This window comes from Scyliorhinus torazame, chromosome 4, assembly GCF_047496885.1.
Source record: "Scyliorhinus torazame isolate Kashiwa2021f chromosome 4, sScyTor2.1, whole genome shotgun sequence".
NCBI lineage: Eukaryota > Metazoa > Chordata > Chondrichthyes > Carcharhiniformes > Scyliorhinidae > Scyliorhinus > Scyliorhinus torazame.
Genome location: NC_092710.1, coordinates 159385776 through 159407244, shown reverse-complemented (window position 1 = coordinate 159407244; position 21469 = coordinate 159385776). Strand labels below are relative to the sequence as shown.

The 21469-nt window shown below is 48.9% G+C and overlaps 1 protein-coding gene across 1 annotated transcript in view; it reads left to right on the top strand.

Annotated features, from left to right (window-relative positions):
- The window catches only part of nbas (NBAS subunit of NRZ tethering complex), a 381349-nt gene that overhangs the window by 89648 nt on the left and 270232 nt on the right, over window positions 1-21469 (top strand). Inside the window, exon 22 of the mRNA XM_072498805.1 lies at window positions 6917-7006. Within this exon, the coding sequence (XP_072354906.1) occupies window positions 6917-7006 (90 nt within the window). The remainder of the gene's footprint in view (window positions 1-6916; window positions 7007-21469) is intronic.

Genomic DNA, 21469 nt, shown 5'->3' with positions numbered 1-21469 from the left:
AGACCGGGTGATCTCGGGTGTATGGATCGGGGAGGCCAAGGTGTCGGCAATACACCAAGAGATGAAAGAAGAGGGGGGAAGCGTTAGCAGAAAAGTTGAAGGGTAAATGGGAGGAGGAGCTGGGGGAGGAGATCGAGGAAGGTTTGTGGGCTGAGGCCCTAGGTAGGGTTAATTCCTCCTCCTCGTGTGGCAGGCTCAGCCTGATACAATTTAAGGTGGTCCACAGAGCGCACTTGACGGGGGCGAGGTTGAGTAGGTTCTTTGAGGTAGAGGACAGATGTGGAAGGTGCTCAGGGAGCCCGGCGAACCATGTCCATATGTTTTGGTCATGCCCGGCACTGGAGGGGTTCTGGAGAGGAGTGGCGGGAGCAATATCTCAGGTGGTGAAAGTCCGGGTCAAGCCATGCTGGGGGCTAGCAATATTCGGAGTAGTGGATGAGCCGGGAGTGCAGGAGGCGAAAGAGGCCGGAATTCTGGCCTTTGCGTCCCTAGTAGCCTGGCGAAGGATCTTGCTATTGTGGAAGGAGGCGAAGCCCCCTAGCCTGGAGGCCTGGATAAACGACATGGCTGGGTTCATAAAGCTGGAGAGGATTAAGTTTGCCTTGAGAGGGTCTGCGCAGGGGTTCTACAGGCGGTGGCAACCGTTCCTAGACTACCTCGCGGAGCGTTAGGGGAAGGTCGGTCAGCAGCAGCAGCAACCCTGGGGGGACGGGGGGGGGTGACGAGAGATTGTTTGAGGGGATGGAGGAGCAGGAGATAACATGGAGGGTGGGGGAAACTGGCACGTGCGGGCGAGAGCCAGTGTATAAAGCTATGTAAATATACCTTTTTGCCATGTATATGTCTTGCTCAGTGCAATTTTGTGTTATTTTGTTACGGGGGTGGGGTTATTGTTTGTAAGGGGAGACAATTGTGTTGTTAAAAAACTTTAATAAATATATATTTTTTTTTAAAAGAATCATCTATCAACAACAAATCAACTTCTGCTCCATCCAATGTCCAAAGAATATGGAACATCCTATTCAATCAGTTAACAGTTTGTGCTTTAATAACATCCACGATTTGATGATAAAACCACACTAAACATGGTGTGGTAGTCCGCATATTTACACATAAGGGTTTTTCTCCATTAACTATCCACTTACACCATTCAGCATGAGCAAGATCTCTGAATGGTTTTTAAGGCACATGTCAAAATTTGAAGTACGAACATTCGAATCCTTGGTAAAATTGAAACTTGGGTGTTTTTTCTTCACAGATAGTTCGATGCCTCATTGAATATGTGGAATCTGAACATATGCCTCTCTAATAAGCTGTATTCTTCGAGTAGGCCACTGGGATACTTGTACCACATATTTTAATTCAGAACTTCACACTGTGCTCAATAACCCAGCCACAGTCTTACCTCAGGCTCATCCACCCAGCCACAACCTCACACCATCCTCACCCCCATCCACCCAGCCACAGCCTCACACCATCCTCACCCCCATCCACCCAGCCACAGCCTCACACCATCCTCACCCTCACCACCCAGCCACAACCTCACACCATCCTCACCCCCATCCACCCAGCCACAACCTCACACCATCCTCACCCTCACCACCCAGCCACAACCTCACACCATCCTCACCCCCATCCACCCAGCCACAACCTCACACCATCCTCATCCTCACTACCCAGCCACAACCTCACACCATCCTCATCCTCACTACCCAGCCACAACCTCACACCATCCTCACCCTCACCACCCAGCCACAACCTCACACCATCCTCACCCCCATCCACCCAGCCACAACCTCACACCATCCTCACCCTCACCACCCAGCCACAACCTCACACCATCCTCATCCACCCAGCCACAACCTCACACCATCCTCATCCACCCAGCCACAACCTCACACCATCCTCACCCTCACCACCCAGCCACAACCTCACACCATCCTCACCCTCATCCACCCAGCCACAACCTCACACCATCCTCATCCACCCAGCCACAACCTCACACCATCCTCACCCTCACCACCCAGCCACAACCTCACACCACCCTCATCCACCCAGCCACAACCTCACACCATCCTCATCCACCCAGCCACAACCTCACACCATCCTCACCCTCACCACCCAGCCACAACCTCACACCATCCTCACCCTCATCCACCCAGCCACAACCTCACACCATCCTCATCCACCCAGCCACAACCTCACACCATCCTCACCCTCACCACCCAGCCACAACCTCACACCATCCTCACCCTCATCCACCCAGCCACAACCTCACACCATCCTCACCCTCATCCACCCAGCCTCAACCTCACACCATCCTCACCCACCCAGCCACAACCTCACACCATCCTCACCCTCACCACCCAGCCACAACCTCACACCATCCTCACCCTCACCACCCAGCCACAATCTCACACCGTCCTCACCCTCACCACCCAGCCACAACCTCACACCATCCTCACCCTCATCCACCCAGCCTCAACCTCACACCATCCTCACCCTCACCACCCAGCCACAACCTCACACCGTCCTCACCCTCACCACCCAGCCACAACCTCACACCATCCTCATCCACCCAGCCACAACCTCACACCATCCTCACCCTCACCACCCAGCCACAACCTCACACCATCCTCACCCCCATCCACCCAGCCACAGCCTCACACCATCCTCACCTCCATCCACCCAGCCACAACCTCACACCATCCTCATCCACCCAGCCACAGCCTCACACCATCCTCACCCTCACCACCCAGCCACAACCTCACACCATCCTCACCCTCATCCACCCAGCCACAACCTCACACCATCCTCACCCTCATCCACCCAGCCACAACCTCACACCATCCTCACCCTCACCACCCAGCCACAACCTCACACCATCCTCATCCACCCAGCCACAGCCTCACACCATCCTCACCCTCACCACCCAGCCACAGCCTCACACATCCTCACCCTCACCACCCAGCCACAACCTCACACCATCCTCACCCCCATCCACCCAGCCACAACCTCACACCATCCTCACCCCCATCCACACAGCCACAGCCTCACACCATCCTCACCCTCACCACCCAGCCACAACCTCACACCATCCTTATCCACCCAGCCACAACCTCACACCATCCTCACCCACATCCATCCAGCCACAGCCTCACACCATCCTCACCCCCATCCACCCAGCCACAGCCTCACACCATCCCCACCCTCATCCACCCAGCCACAACCTCACACCATCCTCACCCTCATCCACCCAGCTACAACCTCACACCATCCTCTCCCTCACCACCCAGCCACAACCTCACACCATTCTCACCCTCACCACCCAGCCACAGCCTCACACCATCCTCACCCTCACCACCCAGCCACAACCTCACACCGTCCTCACCCTCACCACCCAGCCACAACCTCACACCATCCTCACCCTCACCACCCAGCCACAACCTCACACCATCCTCATCCACCCAGCCACAACCTCACACCATCCTCACCCTCACCACCCAGCCACAACCTCACACCATCCTCACCCTCATCCACCCAGCCACAACCTCACACCATCCTCACCCTCACCACCCAGCCACAACCTCACACCATCCTCACCCTCATCCACCCAGCCACAACCTCACCTCACCCTCATCCACCCAGCCACAACCTCACACCATCCTCACCCTCACCACCCAGCCACAACCTCACACCATCCTCACCTCCATCCACCCAGCCACAGCCTCACACCATCCTCACCCCCATCCACCCAGCCACAACCTCACACCATCCTCACCCCCATCCACCCAGCCACAGCCTCACACCATCCTCACCCCCATCCACCCAGCCACAACCTCCCACCATCCTCACCCCCATCCACCCAGCCACAACCTCACACCATCCTCACCCTCATCCACCCAGCCACAACCTCACACCATCCTCACCCTCATCTACCCAGCCACAGCCTCACACCATCCTTACCCCCATCCACCCAGCCACAGCCTCACACCATCCCCACCCCCATCCACCCAGCCACAACCTCACACCATCATCACCCTCATCCACCCAGCTACAACCTCACACCATCCTCACCCTCACCACCCAGCCACAACCTCACACCATCCTCACCCCCATCCACCCAGCTACAGCCTCACACCATCCTCACCCCCATCCACCCAGCCACAGCCTCACACCATCCTCACCCCCATCCACCCAGCCACAGCCTCACACCATCCTCGCCCTCATCCACCCAGCCACAACCTCACACCATCCTCACCCACATCCACCCAGCCACAGCCTCACACCATCCTCACCCCCATCCACCCAGCCACAGCCTCACACCATCCTCACCCCCATCCACACAGCCACAGCCTCACACCATCCTCACCTCCATCCACCCAGCCACAACCTCACACCATCCTCACCCTCATCCACAGCCACAACCTCACACCATCCTCACCCCCATCCACCCAGCCACAACCTTGTACTCTGAGAAATCATCTTTTTCCACAACAACAGATAGTTTGTTCCAAAAACACGTTGCATAATCTAGTTGTTATTCTGAAATCTTAACTGGACTTAAGGTTATTTTGACCCACTTAAGTGTGTATAGATGCAATCCATTTCTGGCAGTGATGGTACCATTCTAATGATTTTTGAGGACCAATTCTTGCTTTGTAAGATCAGATCAGTGGCTGGTTTGTGTTCTCATGGCGCTTTTAATCTTGGGCACCTTCTTCAGAGCAGGTTCCTCCTCCTTCCACCTTCACACCAGTTTTTCACTAATGCCAACTTCCTTGCTGCAGCAGTTATTTGATGAGTTGCGACTTTTGGCTGAAAACCAGCTTCGTACTTCATTGTTTTTTCTGGGGGTACTCATTTCTGTTATTCTTTCACTATGTGCAGTCTTGTTTGTGGGTGTATGTCTTAAACTCCACATCTTCTGATAACATGGCTCATTATGCCTGTTTGATGGTGAGTGTGAAGTGCATTTCAGGGGTGAAAAAAATGAGGCTGACTCCTAATGCGAGTATAGCATTTCTTCGCATAAAAGGGAGTTCAACTTATACACTTGAGCATAGGCCAAAACATAATTTTTGGTTCTGGAAAATGAGGTTGCCTTAAATGCTGGGTCGACATATAACCTGGATATCTACGGTACTGATGCCTCACACCAATATCAATTAATCTGTAGTAAATTGATAAAATGAATCATTCTCATTTTACAAAGCTTGTTCAGAAATAGTAAAATTGTCCAGGATTTGATAAATACTTAAGCCACTGAAATTAGGCTACATTATCTCGAAGAGTAAAAAAACCTTCTATCTTAATTAGAAGTTGAAAGGAAATCAAATGTTAGTTTGCAATTCAACAAGGTTTTGGAACATTGAATGACCTAGGCTCAATCAATTTGCAGAAATCATGGCTAACATCATTGATCAATTATTGGGAATTCTCTGGTCTCTAACAAGATTGGAGTCTCACTTTCATCTTCTGCCAACCCTTTTTGTTTGGCTTTTGCCCTGTGATAGATTTATGTCATTTTCCTTCGATGCTATCTAGGAACCAGAGAAAGAAAAAGGGCATTTTAGCTCCTGCTTAAGATCCTTCCGTACTCTTGTCAGTTGAACTCATTTTTGCTGCTCAAGTATGCCTCAGCACCTGGTACTGTTTTGCACGCATGTGTGTAGAAGTATTGTGTAGAAATCAATTTTGTTTTGACCAGTATTGGCATCGGGACTTTTCTAGTGAGAAATGGTCAGGACGAGGAATCCTAACTTTTTTTTTGCTATTCAAGCAAATGCATTCAAGTTCAGTTTGCTTTTAGTTGGACCCTGCATCGTAGCCCATTTACGTATTGGGGAGAGAGAGGCTGTGGAGAGTGTGAACCATCCAAGAGAAGGCAGTGATTTTTTGAGGAGGTGGTGTGCGTGTCTTCATATACTGGCTCCATTAATTACTCAATGTATTTGGGTAACTTCATGACCTAGAGCTTGTTAAATGAAAAGGAGACTCAGTTTTAAAGCAATGAACACAATACATTTTGTTATCAGAATACATTTCTAAACTTTTTTAAAATTGCTTTGTCTTGTGCAACATTGCTAGTAATCCAAAGATGTGTAGGTTTGGTGGATTGGGGGACAGGCTAGGGGGGTAGGCCTAGGTAGGGTGCTCTTTCAGAAGGTTGGTGCAAATCCGATAGGCTAAATGGCCGCCTTCTGCACTGTAGGAATTCTATGGATTCTATTCTATGGAATCGCTATTGGATTATAAAAATTGTACAATTTTGTGTGTTCTTGGAACTACAAGTGATGTCAGTGGGGTTTGTCATTTAGCCACACTAGAACCGTGCATTTTACTTCAACTATCTCAAATTATCAGCATTTGTAGCTACTTGTACTTGGATGATCAGAGCCATTGGTTTATTGCATAGAATTGTGGGATTTTACTTGTAGTTTTGTGAACAAATTCTGCAATTCTGTCCGTTGTTTATGTAGATTGTTAATTAATATCCTTGCATTGGCACAAATGACAGTCAGTAGAGCAATAAATATATTTCAATTTGGCACAAGATTTTATCTTTGGAATACAGTATTCTTATCTGTTAAGAGGCTATCTGTTTTGTAACACAATTTAATACATACATTCTACGTTTATGCATTCAAAAGATCATTGCCAAGAAAAACATATAAATTGTAAACTGCGTAATTAACAGTTCACCTGTTTGTTTTGTCTTTTGAAGCAACATATTTTTGGCAAATCCTGAAAATGGAACACATACAGATGAATTTGGACAGCCATTTGTTAACTAATAAATGCTGTCTTTTACATATTCACATTCTCTTACCCCTGCTCTCTACATAGACATTGTAGTTCTGAGTTGATGATTCTCTCTGACTTTGTTTTGAATGTATTGCAATTGTTTTGACAGATATGTAGACGAGCATGGTGATTTGGTGGCATTGCCCTGGAATGAACAAAGGCATCAGGATCTAGATTGGTGTGAAGAATCAAATCTAAGGTATAATAGTGCATTTTACTGTTTAAATCCATAAAACTCCCAACCTTGCTCAATAACATTACAAGCACTTTCTTCTTCAAACGCATTAAATGAATGGGGGTTGCAGAAGGGTTCTTTGGGGAGGAATGTGCAGTTACTGCAATGGAAAGTGTAATGATATGTAGACTGACATGTAACTAAGGGGTTAATCAGAACACCCGGCTGTCACACGACCGCTAGAGGGCACTACAAAGCTCATTATAAAACCTGACACACACTAGACCCTCCCTCTCACTGCTGGCAGGGTCTGTAGGATTAGCACCAGAATAGTTTAGATCTCAGGCTGGCTCACCACATGTGGCCTAGATACCAGTTGTACAGTTAGTCATTATCACTGAGTTACTAGAGTTAGATCAGCAGAGTGTCGAACTCATTTATCTAGTTGTTGTTACTGAATAAATCCTTTCAACTTACTTCAAGGACTGGAGTATCTTTCAACGTCATCTATGGTCAATAACAACATATGTTAATCAAACAGCATAACATAACTGAAAGAAATAGAAAATGATCTGATAAACATGCAAGTTCTGAGACGAATACGGCAGGTGGGCAGGCATGTCGGTTAACTGTCAGGAGAGTGTAGATAAACAGCCAGTTGTGGCACTCCCTTCTCAGAGAGACACCCCCCCCCCTCCAATTCCTGTGCAAGCTTTAACAGGGTGACTTTCCAGCTGTTCAACCCCCCCACCTCCCCACTCCTGAACTCCCCCTGGCAGCCTCAGAATTGAAGCTGGGCCGGAAACTGCCCTTTAGTTGTTGTTAATTGCCTGCTTTAGAGTCTCAGTTGGGGCAAGGGAAGGCTGACCAGCCTAGGCCTCACCCATCCCACTAAAATTGCAAACAGGACGAGGGCAGTGGGAAGGCCATCTGGGGAATTTTAGGCCGCTCTGCACCTGCAAACCTGCTGGTATGGTAGTGTAAAATTCTGTTCCATGTTTTTATTTCATGTCCATAGTTGATATTAGTAACCAATCTCTTCGAACATTGTCATTTTAAATGGAGGTTTCTATTTTGTATCTTTAAGACCATAGTAACGTTTTAATAATACAATGTGTTGAATCTAATCCACCTAGTTCAGGGGAATTAACACCTTACTGGGCCTGAATGACTTTGCCTTCTTTTGAAAAGTTTTGATTTGTTTCTTTATAATAAAATTCTTTGAATTTAAATTCTTACCATTGGCGTTCAAATTCCGCCATAACCTGGTTGCTCCCTATCTCCTTAAACTCTACCAAATTCTGAGATCCCTCTACTCTCAATTTTAGTCAATTGTGAATCTGTTTTCCATTGCAACACTCTCACGCACGCCCGCACACCCCATAGCCCCTCATCATTGGTGGCCGCTCCATTGGCTGCATTGACTCAAAGCTCAGGAATACCCACTCTATTTCTGTGCCTCTCTTCTCATTTAAGATACTCCTTAAAACCTGCCTTTTTGATCAAACGTTTGCCCATCTGTCCACTGACCATTCTGTATGTGATTTCTGCCATCTGTAAACAAAGGCAAGGAAAGAAACAAGAGAGGAATAAAAAACACCTCCAAAGAAAATCAAAACAAAGTGGGTGCAGAGGTAAAGTCTAAAATCATTGAACTCAATATCGACTCCAGAAGGCTATAAAGACTAAAGCAGCCCAACAACCAATGGATCAGATCAAAACTCGCCAAAGCTTCTTTGACAACACTTTCCAAACCGGCTACCTCTACCAACTAGAGAGATAAGGGCAGCAGACACATGGGAATGCCATCACCTTCCAAACCTCATACCATCCAGACATGGAAGTGTATCATCGTTCCTTCACTGTCACTGGATCAAAAACCTGGAATTCCTTCCCTGAGAGTATTGTGGGTGCACCTACACCACATTGATTGCACAGAGCCCCCAGATCACAGACGATGAAGGCACCAAAATACCCCGGAAACACCAACTACTGGTCTGGGAGCAGCAATGCAATTAATGCACCTCAGTCCTGGGAAAATAAATGCAACCATACACACCAGGTCCGGGAAACCGGGAACAGCAATGTCTGAGACGAGGACCCGCACCCAATGTCACTTAGTCCATGCAAATGATTGCTGTTGCTCGTGCCGAGGTATTCTGCTGCGGGGTGGCAACTTCATCATTACCGAAATGAAGGAGGTGGTGAGCGGATGCCTCCTTGTAGCAGATGTTACGTACAAATCTGCTTGCCTCAGACTGATTAACCTGGCCCTAAAGAATAATCCAGAACTGTTGCCTCAGCCCAGAAAGCATGTAACAGTTTGTGAGCACCACAGGTATACAACAACACATTCAGCAACTTGAAACTGTAATTGAAGAGACTTGGTGACTGGTAAAATTTAAAAATTGGTTTATGAAATCGCATCTATTAACGTGCATGGCTTCAAAGCTACTTTGCAATGTGTTGGTAACTTTGGTTATCTGGCCAACATTAAAGCCATCCTGCTGTTCCTGCAGGATTGTATGATCCCCACTTCAGCACTACAGATTGTGGGACCATCTATCTGGTCAGGAGAAAATGATTGCTGTTGCTCATGCCGAGGTATTCTGTTGTGGGGTGGCAACTTCATTATTACCGAAATGAAGGAGGTGGTGGGCGGATGCCTCCTTGTGGCAGAACAAATCTGCCCGCCTCAGACTGATTAACGTGTACACCCTGGCCCTAAAGAATGAGCAGCTGGCAGCCCATCAAGAGTTCCCACTGCTGCTGACCACCCCCATGCTGGTCATTCTCGGCGTTGACGTCAACTGCATCATCGATGCAGCTGGACAATTTGGCAGCACAGACGCCAAATTGGAAGTCACGTCCAGACTCCTGATTGAAACGGTAAAAGATGCAACGCTGTACGATGTCTTCAGCAACCCTACAGATGGAGCATAGCATCAGTACACATGGTCATGGCCAGAAGGGTCTGTCCGCTCCAGGATAGAATTGCTGTTTGTGTCCCGTGAATTTATGGTCGGATCCACCAAAGTTAAGCCAGTGTTCTTCTCTGACCACTGGTTGACTGTCACTTGCAGAAAAACCAGTTGATTGGCAGGGGAACATGGATACTGAATGTGAAACTGTTGACCCCAGAGAACCTCTTAGGAACTCAAAGGGAATTACAAAGGTTGGAAAACTGTGAAACCCTCTTTAAGTCTCTGTCGCTCTGGTGGGAAGCAATAAAGGCGAACATTAAGAGATTTCACATTCTCAAAGATGTTCAGATGCTGAGAGTGAGATAGGGGGAAATGCCCCAACTCCTGAAAAGCATGCAGAATTTCCTCTGGTTGCAGACGATGGTGGCTGATGTCAAGGAAGATCTCCAAGAGGAGAAGAGCCAACAAGTATTGCTCTTTCCCTCAGAGGCTGGTCCAGAGTCCGCTCCGAGGGGCAAGACCTGCTTGTATTTCTTCTTCCAAAAGGTGCACAGAGAGATCTCTGTGATCAGCAGCTTGAAGGAAGAAGGTGGCACAGTAAAGTCATTGCAGCATGATATTCTGAGGATCAGCAAATCTTTTGATGTCAGGCTGTATGGCCTGAAGCCAACAGACCGCATGACCTCTCAGTCCTCCCTGTCGTCTTATCATGGAGGTCTTAGACGACAGCGAGCGAGAGAGCCTGGAGAAACAACTAACTCTGGATGAGCTGACAAGGTTGTCAAATTCTTTCAGATGAAAAAAACTCCCAGATGCGACGACTTGCTAGCTGAGTTGTATTATGCTCTGTGGGACTGGCCTGGCCCAGACGTGCCTGAAGTGTACGAGAGTATGCTTCTGGACGTGTACCATAGTATGCTTCTGGACAGCAGCATGTTAGAATCCATGAGGAAAGGCATCATCATCCCCATCTATAAGCAAAAGGGAAGAAATTAGAAATTGGTGGCCGATCTCGCTGTTGAAATTGGATTGCAAAATTCTAGCCAAGGTCATCACCAACTGGGTCAAGTCTGTTCTGGAGTCGGTGATCTGCCCTGACCACACCTGTACTATCACAGCAGAGAGATCCCTGATAGGTAATTGTATCCTTGAATAATACAAAGCTATGTGCAGGGCAGGAAGGTGGACATCTGCCTCATAAGCTGGACCAGGAGAAGGTGTTTGACAGAATATTGCACACCTACATGATGGATGTGCTCTCCAAAATGGGGTTTGGGTTGGAATCTGCAATTGGATCCAAATGCTCTACACAACCATAAGCGGCGCAGTTTCAAACAATGGGGGGGGGAATCCGAAAGCTTTCAGATTAAATTTGGAGAGCAGTAGGACTGCCCTCTCTCCCCTGTCCTGTTTGTGTGCTGTATAGACCCTTTTGCCGTGTCCATCAGGAAGGATTCTGGCATAAGAAGAGTGACTATCCCAGGCAGCAGAGACACTCAGATCAAAGCCTCCCTGTACATGGATGTTTTCTGCTCAGAACCCATGTTGGTGCACAGGCTCATGAATGTCTGCGAACAGTTCGAACTGGCTGAGGAAACCAAGGTAAATCACGACCAGAGCAAGGCCATGTTCTTTTGGAATTGGGCTGACCGATCCTTTGTCCTCTTTACCATCAGATCAGATTATCTGAAGGTGCTGGGCATATGGTTCAGAGTCGCTGGGAGGAGCGTATTGCAAAGGTGGTGCAGAAACTGGGCACCTGGAGCGTCGCTCCCGCTCTATTGCGGTTATGAACCTGGTCACTTTTGGTGTTGCTCTACTTTGCATAGGTCTGGCCAATACCCCGAGTAAATGCTGCAGCAGTCACCCGGGCCATCGCCAAGTTCATCTGGAGATCAAAGGTGAATCGTGTCGGAAGGGATAACATGTATAAATCTCTGGATAAGGGAGGGAGAAACTTACCCAACTTTGATCTCATAATGACGACCTTTGTGTGTGGCTGCAGCAAGCTGCGTGCCAATCCTCGGTATGCAAGTGTCACCAGGTGCTGAGGTTCTACATGTCCCTGGTGTTGCAAAGGATGGGTCTGGCCATGTTGCCGTGGAATGCTCCAAGTAGTTTGACTGTGCCATATTACCTGTCCATCGTGGAAAGTTTGTTCAGATAAGGAGATAAGAGAGGAGAGGGAGTGGCGTTTTTGATTAGGGAGAACATCACGACAGTACTTAGAGGGGATATATCCGAGGGTTCGCCCACTGAGTCTATATGGGTGGAACTGAAAAATAAGAAGGGAGAGATCACCTTGGTAGGACTGTACTACAGGCCCCCAAATAGTCAGCGGGAAATTGAGGAGCAAATATGTAAGGAGATTACAGATAGCTGCAAGAATAATAGGGTGGTAGTAGTAGGGGACTTTAACTTTCCCAACATTGACTGGGACAGCCATAGCATTAGGGGCTTGGATGGAGGGAAATTTGTTGAGTGTATTCAGGAGGAATTTCTCATTCAGTATGTGGATGGACCGACTAGAGAGGGGGCAAAACTTGACCTCGTCTTGGGAAATAAGGAAGGGCAAGTGGCAGAAGTGCTAGTGAGGGATCACTTTGGGACAAGTGACCATAATTCTATTAGTTTTAAGTTGGCTATGGAGAATGATAGGTCTGGCCCAAGAGTTAAAATTCTTAATTGGGGCAAGGCCAATTTTGATGGTATCAGACAGGAACTTGCAGAGGTAGATTGGGGGAGACTATTGGCAGGCAAAGGGACGGCTGGTAAATGGGAGGCTTTTAAAAATGTGTTAACCAGGGTGCAGGGTAAGCACATTCCCTTTAGAGTGAAGGGCAAGGCTGGTAGAAGTAGGGAACCCTGGATGACTCGAGATATTGAGACTCTGGTCAAAAAGAAGAAGGAGGCATATGACGTACATAAGCAACTGGGATCAAGTGGATCCCTTGAAGAGTATAGAGATTGTCGAAATAGAGTTAAGAGGGAAATCAGGAGGGCAAAAAGGGGACATGAAATTGCTTTGGCAAATAATGCAAGGGAGAATCCAAAGAGATTCTACAGATACATAAAGGGGAAAAGAGTAACTCAGGACAGAGTCGGGCCTCTTAAGGATCAACAAGGACATCTATGTGCAGAGCCACAAGAGTTGGGTGAGATCCTGAATGAATATTTCTCATCGGTATTCACGGTGGAGAAAGGCATGGATGTTAGGAAACTAAGGGAAATAAATAGTGATGTCTTGAGAAGTGTGCATATTACAGAGGAGGAGGTGCTGGAAGTCTTAAAGCGCATCAAGGTAGATAAATCCCCGGGACCTGATGAAATGTATCCCAGGATGTTGTGGGAGGCTAGGGAGGAAATTGCGGGTCCCCTAACCGAGATATTTGAATCATCGGCAGCCACAGGTGAGGTGCCTGAAGATTGGAGAGTGGCGAATGTTGTGCCATTGTTTAAGAAGGGCAGCAGGGAAAAGCCTGGGAACTACAGACCGGTGAGCCTAACGTCTGTAGTAGGTAAGTTGCTAGAAGGTATTCTGAGAGACAGGATCTACAAGCATTTCGAGAGGCAAGGACTGATTCGGGGCAGTCAGCATGGCTTTGTGCGTGGAAAATCATGTCTCACAAATTTGATTGAGTTTTTTGAGGGAGTGACCAATAAGGTAGATGAGGGCAGTGCAGTAGACGTTGTCTACATGGACTTTAGCAAAGCCTTTGACAAGGTACCGCATGGTAGGTTGTTGCAGAAGGTTAAAGCTCACGGGATCCAGGGTGAGGTTGCCAATTGGATTCAAAATTGGCTGGACGACAGAAGGCAGAGGGTGGTTGTAGAGGGTTGTTTTTCAAACTGGAGGCCTGTGACCAGTGGTGTGCCTCAGGGATCGGTGCTGGGTCCACTGTTATTTGTGATTTATATTACTGATTTGGATGAGAATTTAGGAGGCATGGTTAGTAAGTTTGCAGATGACACCAAGATTGATGGCACAGTGGATAGTGAAGAAGGTTATCTAGGATTGCAACGGGATCTTGATCAATTAGGCCAGTGGGCCGACGAATGGCAGATGGAGTTTAATTTAGATAAATGTGAGGTGATGCATTTTGGCAGATCGAATCAGGCCAGGACCTACTCAGTTAATGGTATGGCGTTGGGGAGAGTTATAGAACAAAGAGATCTAGGAGTACAGGTTCATAGCTCCTTGAAGGTGGAGTCGCAGGTGGACAGGGTGGTGAAGAAGGCATTCGGCATGCTTGGTTTCATTGGTCAGAACATTGAATACAGGAGTTGGGACGTCTTGTTGAAGTTGTACAAGACATTGGTACGGCCACACTTGGAATACTGTGTGCAGTTCTGGTCACCCTATTATAGAAAGGATATTATTAAACTAGAAAGAGTGCAGAAAAGATTTACTAGGATGTTGCCGGGACTTGATGGTTTGAGTTATAAGGAGAGGCTGGATAGACTGGGACTTTTTTCCCTGGAGCGTAGGAGGCTTAGGGGTGATCTTATAGAGGTCTATAAAATAATGAGGGGCATAGATAAGGTAGATAGTCAACATCTTTTCCCAAAGGTAGGGGAGTCTAAAACTAGAGGGCATAGGTTTAAGCTGAGAGGGGAGAGATTCAGAAGGGCTCAGAGGGGCAATTTCTTCACTCAGAGGGTAGTGAGTGTCTGGAATGGGCTGCCAGAGGTAGTAGTAGAGGCGGGTACAATTGTGTCTTTTAAAAAGCATTTAGATAGTTACATGGGTAAGATGGGTATAGAGGGTTATGGGCCAAGTGCGGGCAACTGGGACTAGCTTAATGGTAAAAACTGGGCGGCATGGACTGGTTGGGCTGAAGGGCCTGTTTCCATGCTGTAAACTTCTATGATTCTATAAACACTTTTTTGACCACAAGTCCATCAAGAAGTGGTCTGCAAGTAGTGTCCTCGAGGTCATGAGGAAAAAGGAGATGGTGGGTCATGTTGGATGGTTCTCTGAGCAGACTAATTTGGCAGAAACCTCATTGGGCTGAACTTTCAAACAAGCACCAATTTTTCTGGTAATGAAAAGGGCACTCCTGATCAGATCCTTTATGCATGCCCGAAGTCTCAGTGCAGCCACATGTGGCCCTCAAAGTCGGAGAGACAGTTGCTTGTGGAATGTGCCTTTACAAAGAAGGTCTGGAGAGAGATGTAGTGGAATTTGTCAAGGTTCATCCTGTGCAGCTCTTGTGATTCTGCTCTGCAGGCTGTTCAGAGGGGCTCACACCAAGGCAAACATCAACTGATGCTGGAAGATCATCGACTCGGTAAATGACGCTCTTTGGTCTACCAAAGTGTTGAAATTCAGAGCACAAAATTATTCTCGACGATTGCTGCAGATAGGCCCATTCCAAGGTCCAGGACTACATGCTGAGGGAAGCACTCTAACTTGGGTAGCCGCCGCCAAGGGGCAGTGGGGAAAGGCCACTCTGTGAGGTCTTTAAGCCAATGTTCACCGAGGGGTTGGGAAATGTGTAAAACCCCTCGGACTGTGTGCTTATCCCTCACCATATGTAACTGTTAAAGCACCAAAGAGTTCAACATGGCCAATGTATATAGTTTGAACAGAATTGTACTCTGTACCGAAAATATTGAAATGTTCGTAATGTTCTCATTCCTTTTTAAAAAATAAAAACATTTTATTAAGGCATTTATGATTTTCTAACAATAAACAACACAAATACAAATGTAAACATAGTTCAGTGCGTAACACATCCCTCCATCTCCCACTATTCCCGCCTGCACAAAATAGCCTAAATCTTCCCCCACCCCGCCCTTATTGAATCTACTGACAGTTTAGTTTTCTCCAAAGAAGTCGATAAACGGCGGCCACCTCCGAACGTTGGTCCTCTCAGGGCGAACTTAATTATCTCAAGTCTGAGAAACCCAGCCATGTCGCTAACCCAAACCCCTGATTTTGGGGGCTTCAAGTCCCTCCATGCTAACAATATCCGTCTCCGGGCTACCAAGGAGGCAAAGGCGAAAACGTCAGCCTCTCTCGCCTCCTGGACCTGCTGACACTCCAAAAATCACAACTTCGGAACTCGGCGCCACCCTTGTTTTTAGCACCGTGGACATGACATCCGCAAATCCGAGCCAGTATCCCCTCAGCTTTGGGCATGCCCAAAACATATGGACATGGTTTGTTGTCCCTCCTGCACACCTCACACACCTGTCCTCCACCCCAAAAAACTTGCTCATCCGGGCCACCGTCATGTGTGCCCGGTGAACCACCTTGAATTGTATCAGGCTGAGCCTGGCACATGATGAGAACGTGTTGATTCTGCTCAGAGCATCCTCCCACAGACCCGCCTCTACCTCCCCTCGCAGCTCATTTTCCCATTTACGCTTTAGCTCATCTGAGTTTCCGCCCACTCCATAAGTTCTTTATAGATATCCGAAACCTTCCCCTCCCCCACCCCCGTGCTAGAAACCACCTTGTCCTGTATCCCCTGCGGCGCTAGAAGCGGAAAGGTCGAAACCTGCCTTCGCGCAAAATCCCTTATCTGCAGATATCGAAACCCATTCCCTCCTGGCAATTCAAACTCGTCCTCCAAATCCTCTAAATATGGAAAGCTCCCATCAATAAATAGATCCCCCAGCCTCTAAATCCCTGCTCTCTACCACCTCCAAAACCCCCCATCCAGCCTCCCCGGGACAAACCGGTGGTTGACACACATTGGAGCCCACACCGCCGCTCCCTCCACTCCCATATGCTTCCGCCACTGCCCCCAGGCTCTCAGGGACGCCACTACCACCGGGCTTGTGGAATACCGGGCCGGCGAGAACGGCAGAGGAGCCATTACCAATGCCCCCAAACTTGTGCCCTTATATGGTGCCGCCTCTACTTGCTCCCACATCGACCCCTCCACCACACTAGCCACTTCATAATCATGGCTATATTTGCCACCCAGTAGTAGTTACTAAAGTTCGGCAGCGCCAGGCCCCCCCCCCACCCCCCTTGACTCCGCTCCAGCAGCACTTTCTTTACTTGCGGGGTTTTACCCGCCCACACAAAACCAGAGGTCACCTTATCCACCAGCTTAAAAAAGGCTTTTGAGGGGCAGTACTGTGGCGCAGTGGGTTAGCCCTGATGCCTCACGGCGCCGTGGTCCCAGGTTCGATCCCTGCTCTGGGTCACTGTCCTTGTGGAGTTTGCACATTCTCCCAGTGTCTGCGTGAGTTTCGCCCCCACAACCCTGTGCAGGCTAGGTGGATTGGCCACGCTAAATTGCCCCTTAATTGGAAAGAAAAATGAATTGGGGACTCTAAATTTATATATTTTAAAAAAAGGCCTTTGGTATAAAAATAGGGAGGCACTGCAAAACGAACAGAAATCTTGGGAGGACCGTCATTTTTACGGTCTGTACCCTCCCCGCCAGTGACAACGGGAGCATGTCCCACCTCCGAAAGTCCTCCTTCATTTGTTCAACTAGCTGGGTCAATCATGTAACTTCTCCCATCCCTGTGCTACCTGAATTCCCAAGTAATGGAAACTCCCTCCCACCACTTTAAACGACAGCTCTCCCAGTCTCCTCTCCTGCCCCCTCGCTTGGATCACAAAAACCTAATTTTTACCCATATTCACTTTGTACCCCGAGAACCAGCCAAATTCCCCTAAGATCAGCATAATCACTCCCATCCCCCCTAATAGGTCAGAAATATACAGGAGTAAGTCGTCTGCATATACTGCGACCCTGTGTTCCATTACCCCCCCGGACTAGCCCCTTCCAGTCCTTTGATGCTCTCAGCGCCATTGCCATTGGCTCTATAGCCAAGGCAAACAACAGTGGGGAGAGAGGACATCCTTGCCTTGTCCCGTGGTGCAATTTGAAGTAGTCCGAACTCAGCCGGTCCGTCCGCACACTCGCCACCGGTGCCTGGTACAGCAACTGAACCCAGTCAATAAAGCTCTGCCCAAACCCAAACCGTCCCAGGACCTACCACAAATAATTCCATTCCACCAAGTCGAAGGCCTTTTCCACATAGTGACCGCTATCAGCCTCCCTCCCCTCTGAGGGCATCATGATCATATTTAGGAGCCTTCTAACATTGGCCGTTAGCTGCCTACCTTTAACAAACCCTGTCTGGTCTTCCCCTATCGCCCCCGGAACACAGTCCTCTATCCTTGAGGCCAAAGTTTTGGCCAGCAATTTGGCATCGACATCAGTAAGGAGATTGGTCCGTATGACCCACATTGCTCTGGGTCCTTCTCCCGCTTCAGGATCAATGAGATCGAAACCTGCGACATTGTTGGCCGAAGGACACCCCGCTCCCTTGCCTCATTAAATGCCCTCACCAGCAGGGGGCCCAGCATCCCAGAAAACCTCTTGTAAAATTCCACAGGATAGCCGGCCGGTCCTGGGGCCTTGCCCGACTGCATGGCCTCCAATCCTTCTACTACTTCTGCAATCCCGATCGGGGCTCCCAACCCCTCCACTAAACCTTTGGAAACTCGAACCCTTCCAAAAACTGCCTTATCCCCCCCAACCGCCAACCCCAGCTTGGGGTTCCGACATACAGCTGACTATAAAACTCCTTAAACACCCCATTCACCCCTGCTGGGTCCAAAAGCGTGTTCCCCCTGTCCTTCACTCTTTCTATATCCCTGGCCGCCTCCCTCTTCCTTAGCTGGTGTGCTAGCATCCTACTGGTCTTCTCCCCAGACTCGTATACTGCCCCCCTCGCCTTGTTCAAACTGAAAAAATCAATTCGGGAGTACACTTTGTGCAGGTGGGGAAAACAAAACTCCTTCACTCTTGGCCGTCCGAACCTCCACGGGTCTAACCCCCCCGTTCCATAAACCTCTTTAGCTCCTTTGCTGCGGCTGGCACCCTCCCTGTCCTTGAACTTGACCGATCCAACCTCGGATCAATGATCGTATTGAAGCCCCCCCCCCCCCATGATCAGCTTATGCGAGTCCAGGTCCGGAATCTTCTCCAACACCCGCCTCATAAACTCTGCGTCGTCCCAATTTGGTGCGTAAATATTCACTTACACCACCAGCATCCTCTCCAGCTTCCCACTCACCATGATATACCTACCTCCTGAATCCGCCACTATATTCCCTACCTCAAATGTCATCCGCTTATTGATCAAGATAGCAACCCCCTAGTTTTAGAGTCCAGCCCTGAGTGAATACCTGCTCGACCCACTCCTTCCTCAGCCTAGTCTGACCCGCTACCCTCAGGTGTGTCTCTTGTAACATTGCCACATCTGCCTTCAATCTCCTCGAATGCGCGAATACGCGAGCCCTCTTGACCAGCCCATTCAGCCCTCTCTCGTTCCATGTGACCCCCCCCCCCACCGATCAACCAGCACTCTTCTTAGGCCAGCCTCCAGCTTGCGTTCCGCACCTCCTCAGGCCCGTCCTCGGGCGCCCACTGTCCTCGACCTCCAATTTGTCTCCGAGCACCAGTCCCTCCCCTGTCAGCAGAACAATTCCCTCCCCTCCCCCCACTAACTAAACAACAATCCCAACCCCCCCATATCAAACTAGTCACCTGCTCGCCCCCCCCACTGCTCTTCCATGAGCTAGCCTGCCCAGATAGCCTGGTAGCCGTTGCCCATGGCGCCAAGCATCCTACCCCGTAGTGTTCTCCCTCCCCCCACCCCCCCCCCCCCGAACATACATAGGCAAAACATCACTATCCCCAACAAACACAACACAAAGAAGAAAAGTCCACCCACCGTCCCCCCACAAGAATAAAGTTTTTTTTAAAATAATATTTTATTGAAAATTTTTGGTCAACCAACACAGTACATTGTGCATCCTTTACACAACATTGTAACAATACAGATAATAATGACCTTTTTTAAATTTAAACAAAAACAACAACAAATAAATAAATATTAAATAACAAAAAATAAAAACTAGCCCTAATTGGCAACTGCCTTGTCTCAGGCCACCCCCCCCCCATCCCCCCCCATCCCTCCCCCCCCCCCCCCCCCCCCCCCCCCCCCCCCCAAGTCCTGGGCCGCTGCTGCTGCCTTCTTTGTTCTCCCCTATCTATCTTTCCGCAAGATATTCGACGAACGGTTGCCACCGCCTAGTAAACCCTTGAGCCGACCCCCTTAGGACGAACTTAATCCGCTCTAACTTTATGAACCCCGCCATATCATTTATCCAGGTCTCCACCCCCGGGGGCTTGGCTTCTTTCCACATTAGCAATATTCTGCGCCGGGCTACTAGGGACGCAAAGGCCAAAACATCGGCCTCTTTCGCCTCCTGCACTCCCGGCTCTTGTGCAACCCCAAATATAGCCAACCCCCAGCTTGGTTCGACCCGGACTCCTACTACTTTCGAAAGCACCTTTGTCACCCCCATCCAAAACCCCTGTAGTGCCGGGCATGACCAAAACATATGGGTATGATTCGCTGGGCTTCTCGAGCACCTCGCACACCTATCCTCCACCCCAAAAAATTTACTGAGCCGTGTTCCAGTCATATGTGCCCTGTGTAATACCTTAAACTGAATCAGGCTTAGCCTGGCGCACGAGGACGACGAGTTTACCCTGTTTAGGGCATCTGCCCACATCCCCTCCTCAATCTCCTCCCCTAGCTCTTCTTCCCATTTCCCTTTTAGTTCGTCCATCATAGTCTCCCCTTCGTCTCTCATTTCCCTATATATATCCGACACCTTACCGTCCCCCACCCATTTCTTTGAGATGACTCTGTCCTGCACCTCTTGTGTCGGGAGCTGCGGGAATTCCCTCACCTGTTGCCTCGCAAAAGCCCTCAATTGCATGTACCTGAATGCATTCCCTTGGGGCAACCCATATTTCTCGGTCAGCGCTCCCAGACTCGCAAACTTCCCATCCACAAATAGATCTTTCAATTGCGTTATACCTGCTCTTTGCCACATTCCATATCCCCCATCCATTCCCCCCGGGGCAAACCTATGGTTGTTTCTTATCGGGGACCCCCCCAGTGCTCCGGTCTTTCCCCTATGTCGTCTCCACTGTCCCCAAATCTTCAGTGTAGCTACCACCACCGGACTCGTGGTATAGTTCCTTGGTGAGAACGGCAATGGGGCTGTCACCATAGCCTGCAGGCTGGTCCCCCTACAGGACGCCCTCTCTAATCTCTTCCACGCCGCTCCTTCCTCCTCTCCCATCCACTTACTCACCATTGAAATATTAGCGGCCCAATAATACTCACTTAGGCTCGGTAGTGCCAGCCCCCCCCATATCCCTACTACGCTGTAAGAATCCCTTCCTCACTCTCGGGGTCTTCCCGGCCCAAACAAAACCCATGATACTCTTTTCTATCCTTTTGAAAAAAGCCTTCGTGATCACCACCGGGAGACACTGAAACACAAAAAGGAATCTCGGGAGGACCACCATCTTAACCGCCTGCACCCTCCCTGCCATTGACAATGCTACCATATCCCATCTCTTGAAATCTTCCTCCATCTGTTCCACCAACCGCGTCAAATTTAGCCTGTGCAATGTGCCCCAATTCTTAGCTATCTGGATCCCCAGGTAACGAAAGTCTCTTGTTACCTTCCTCAACGGTAGGTCTTCTATTTCTCTACTCT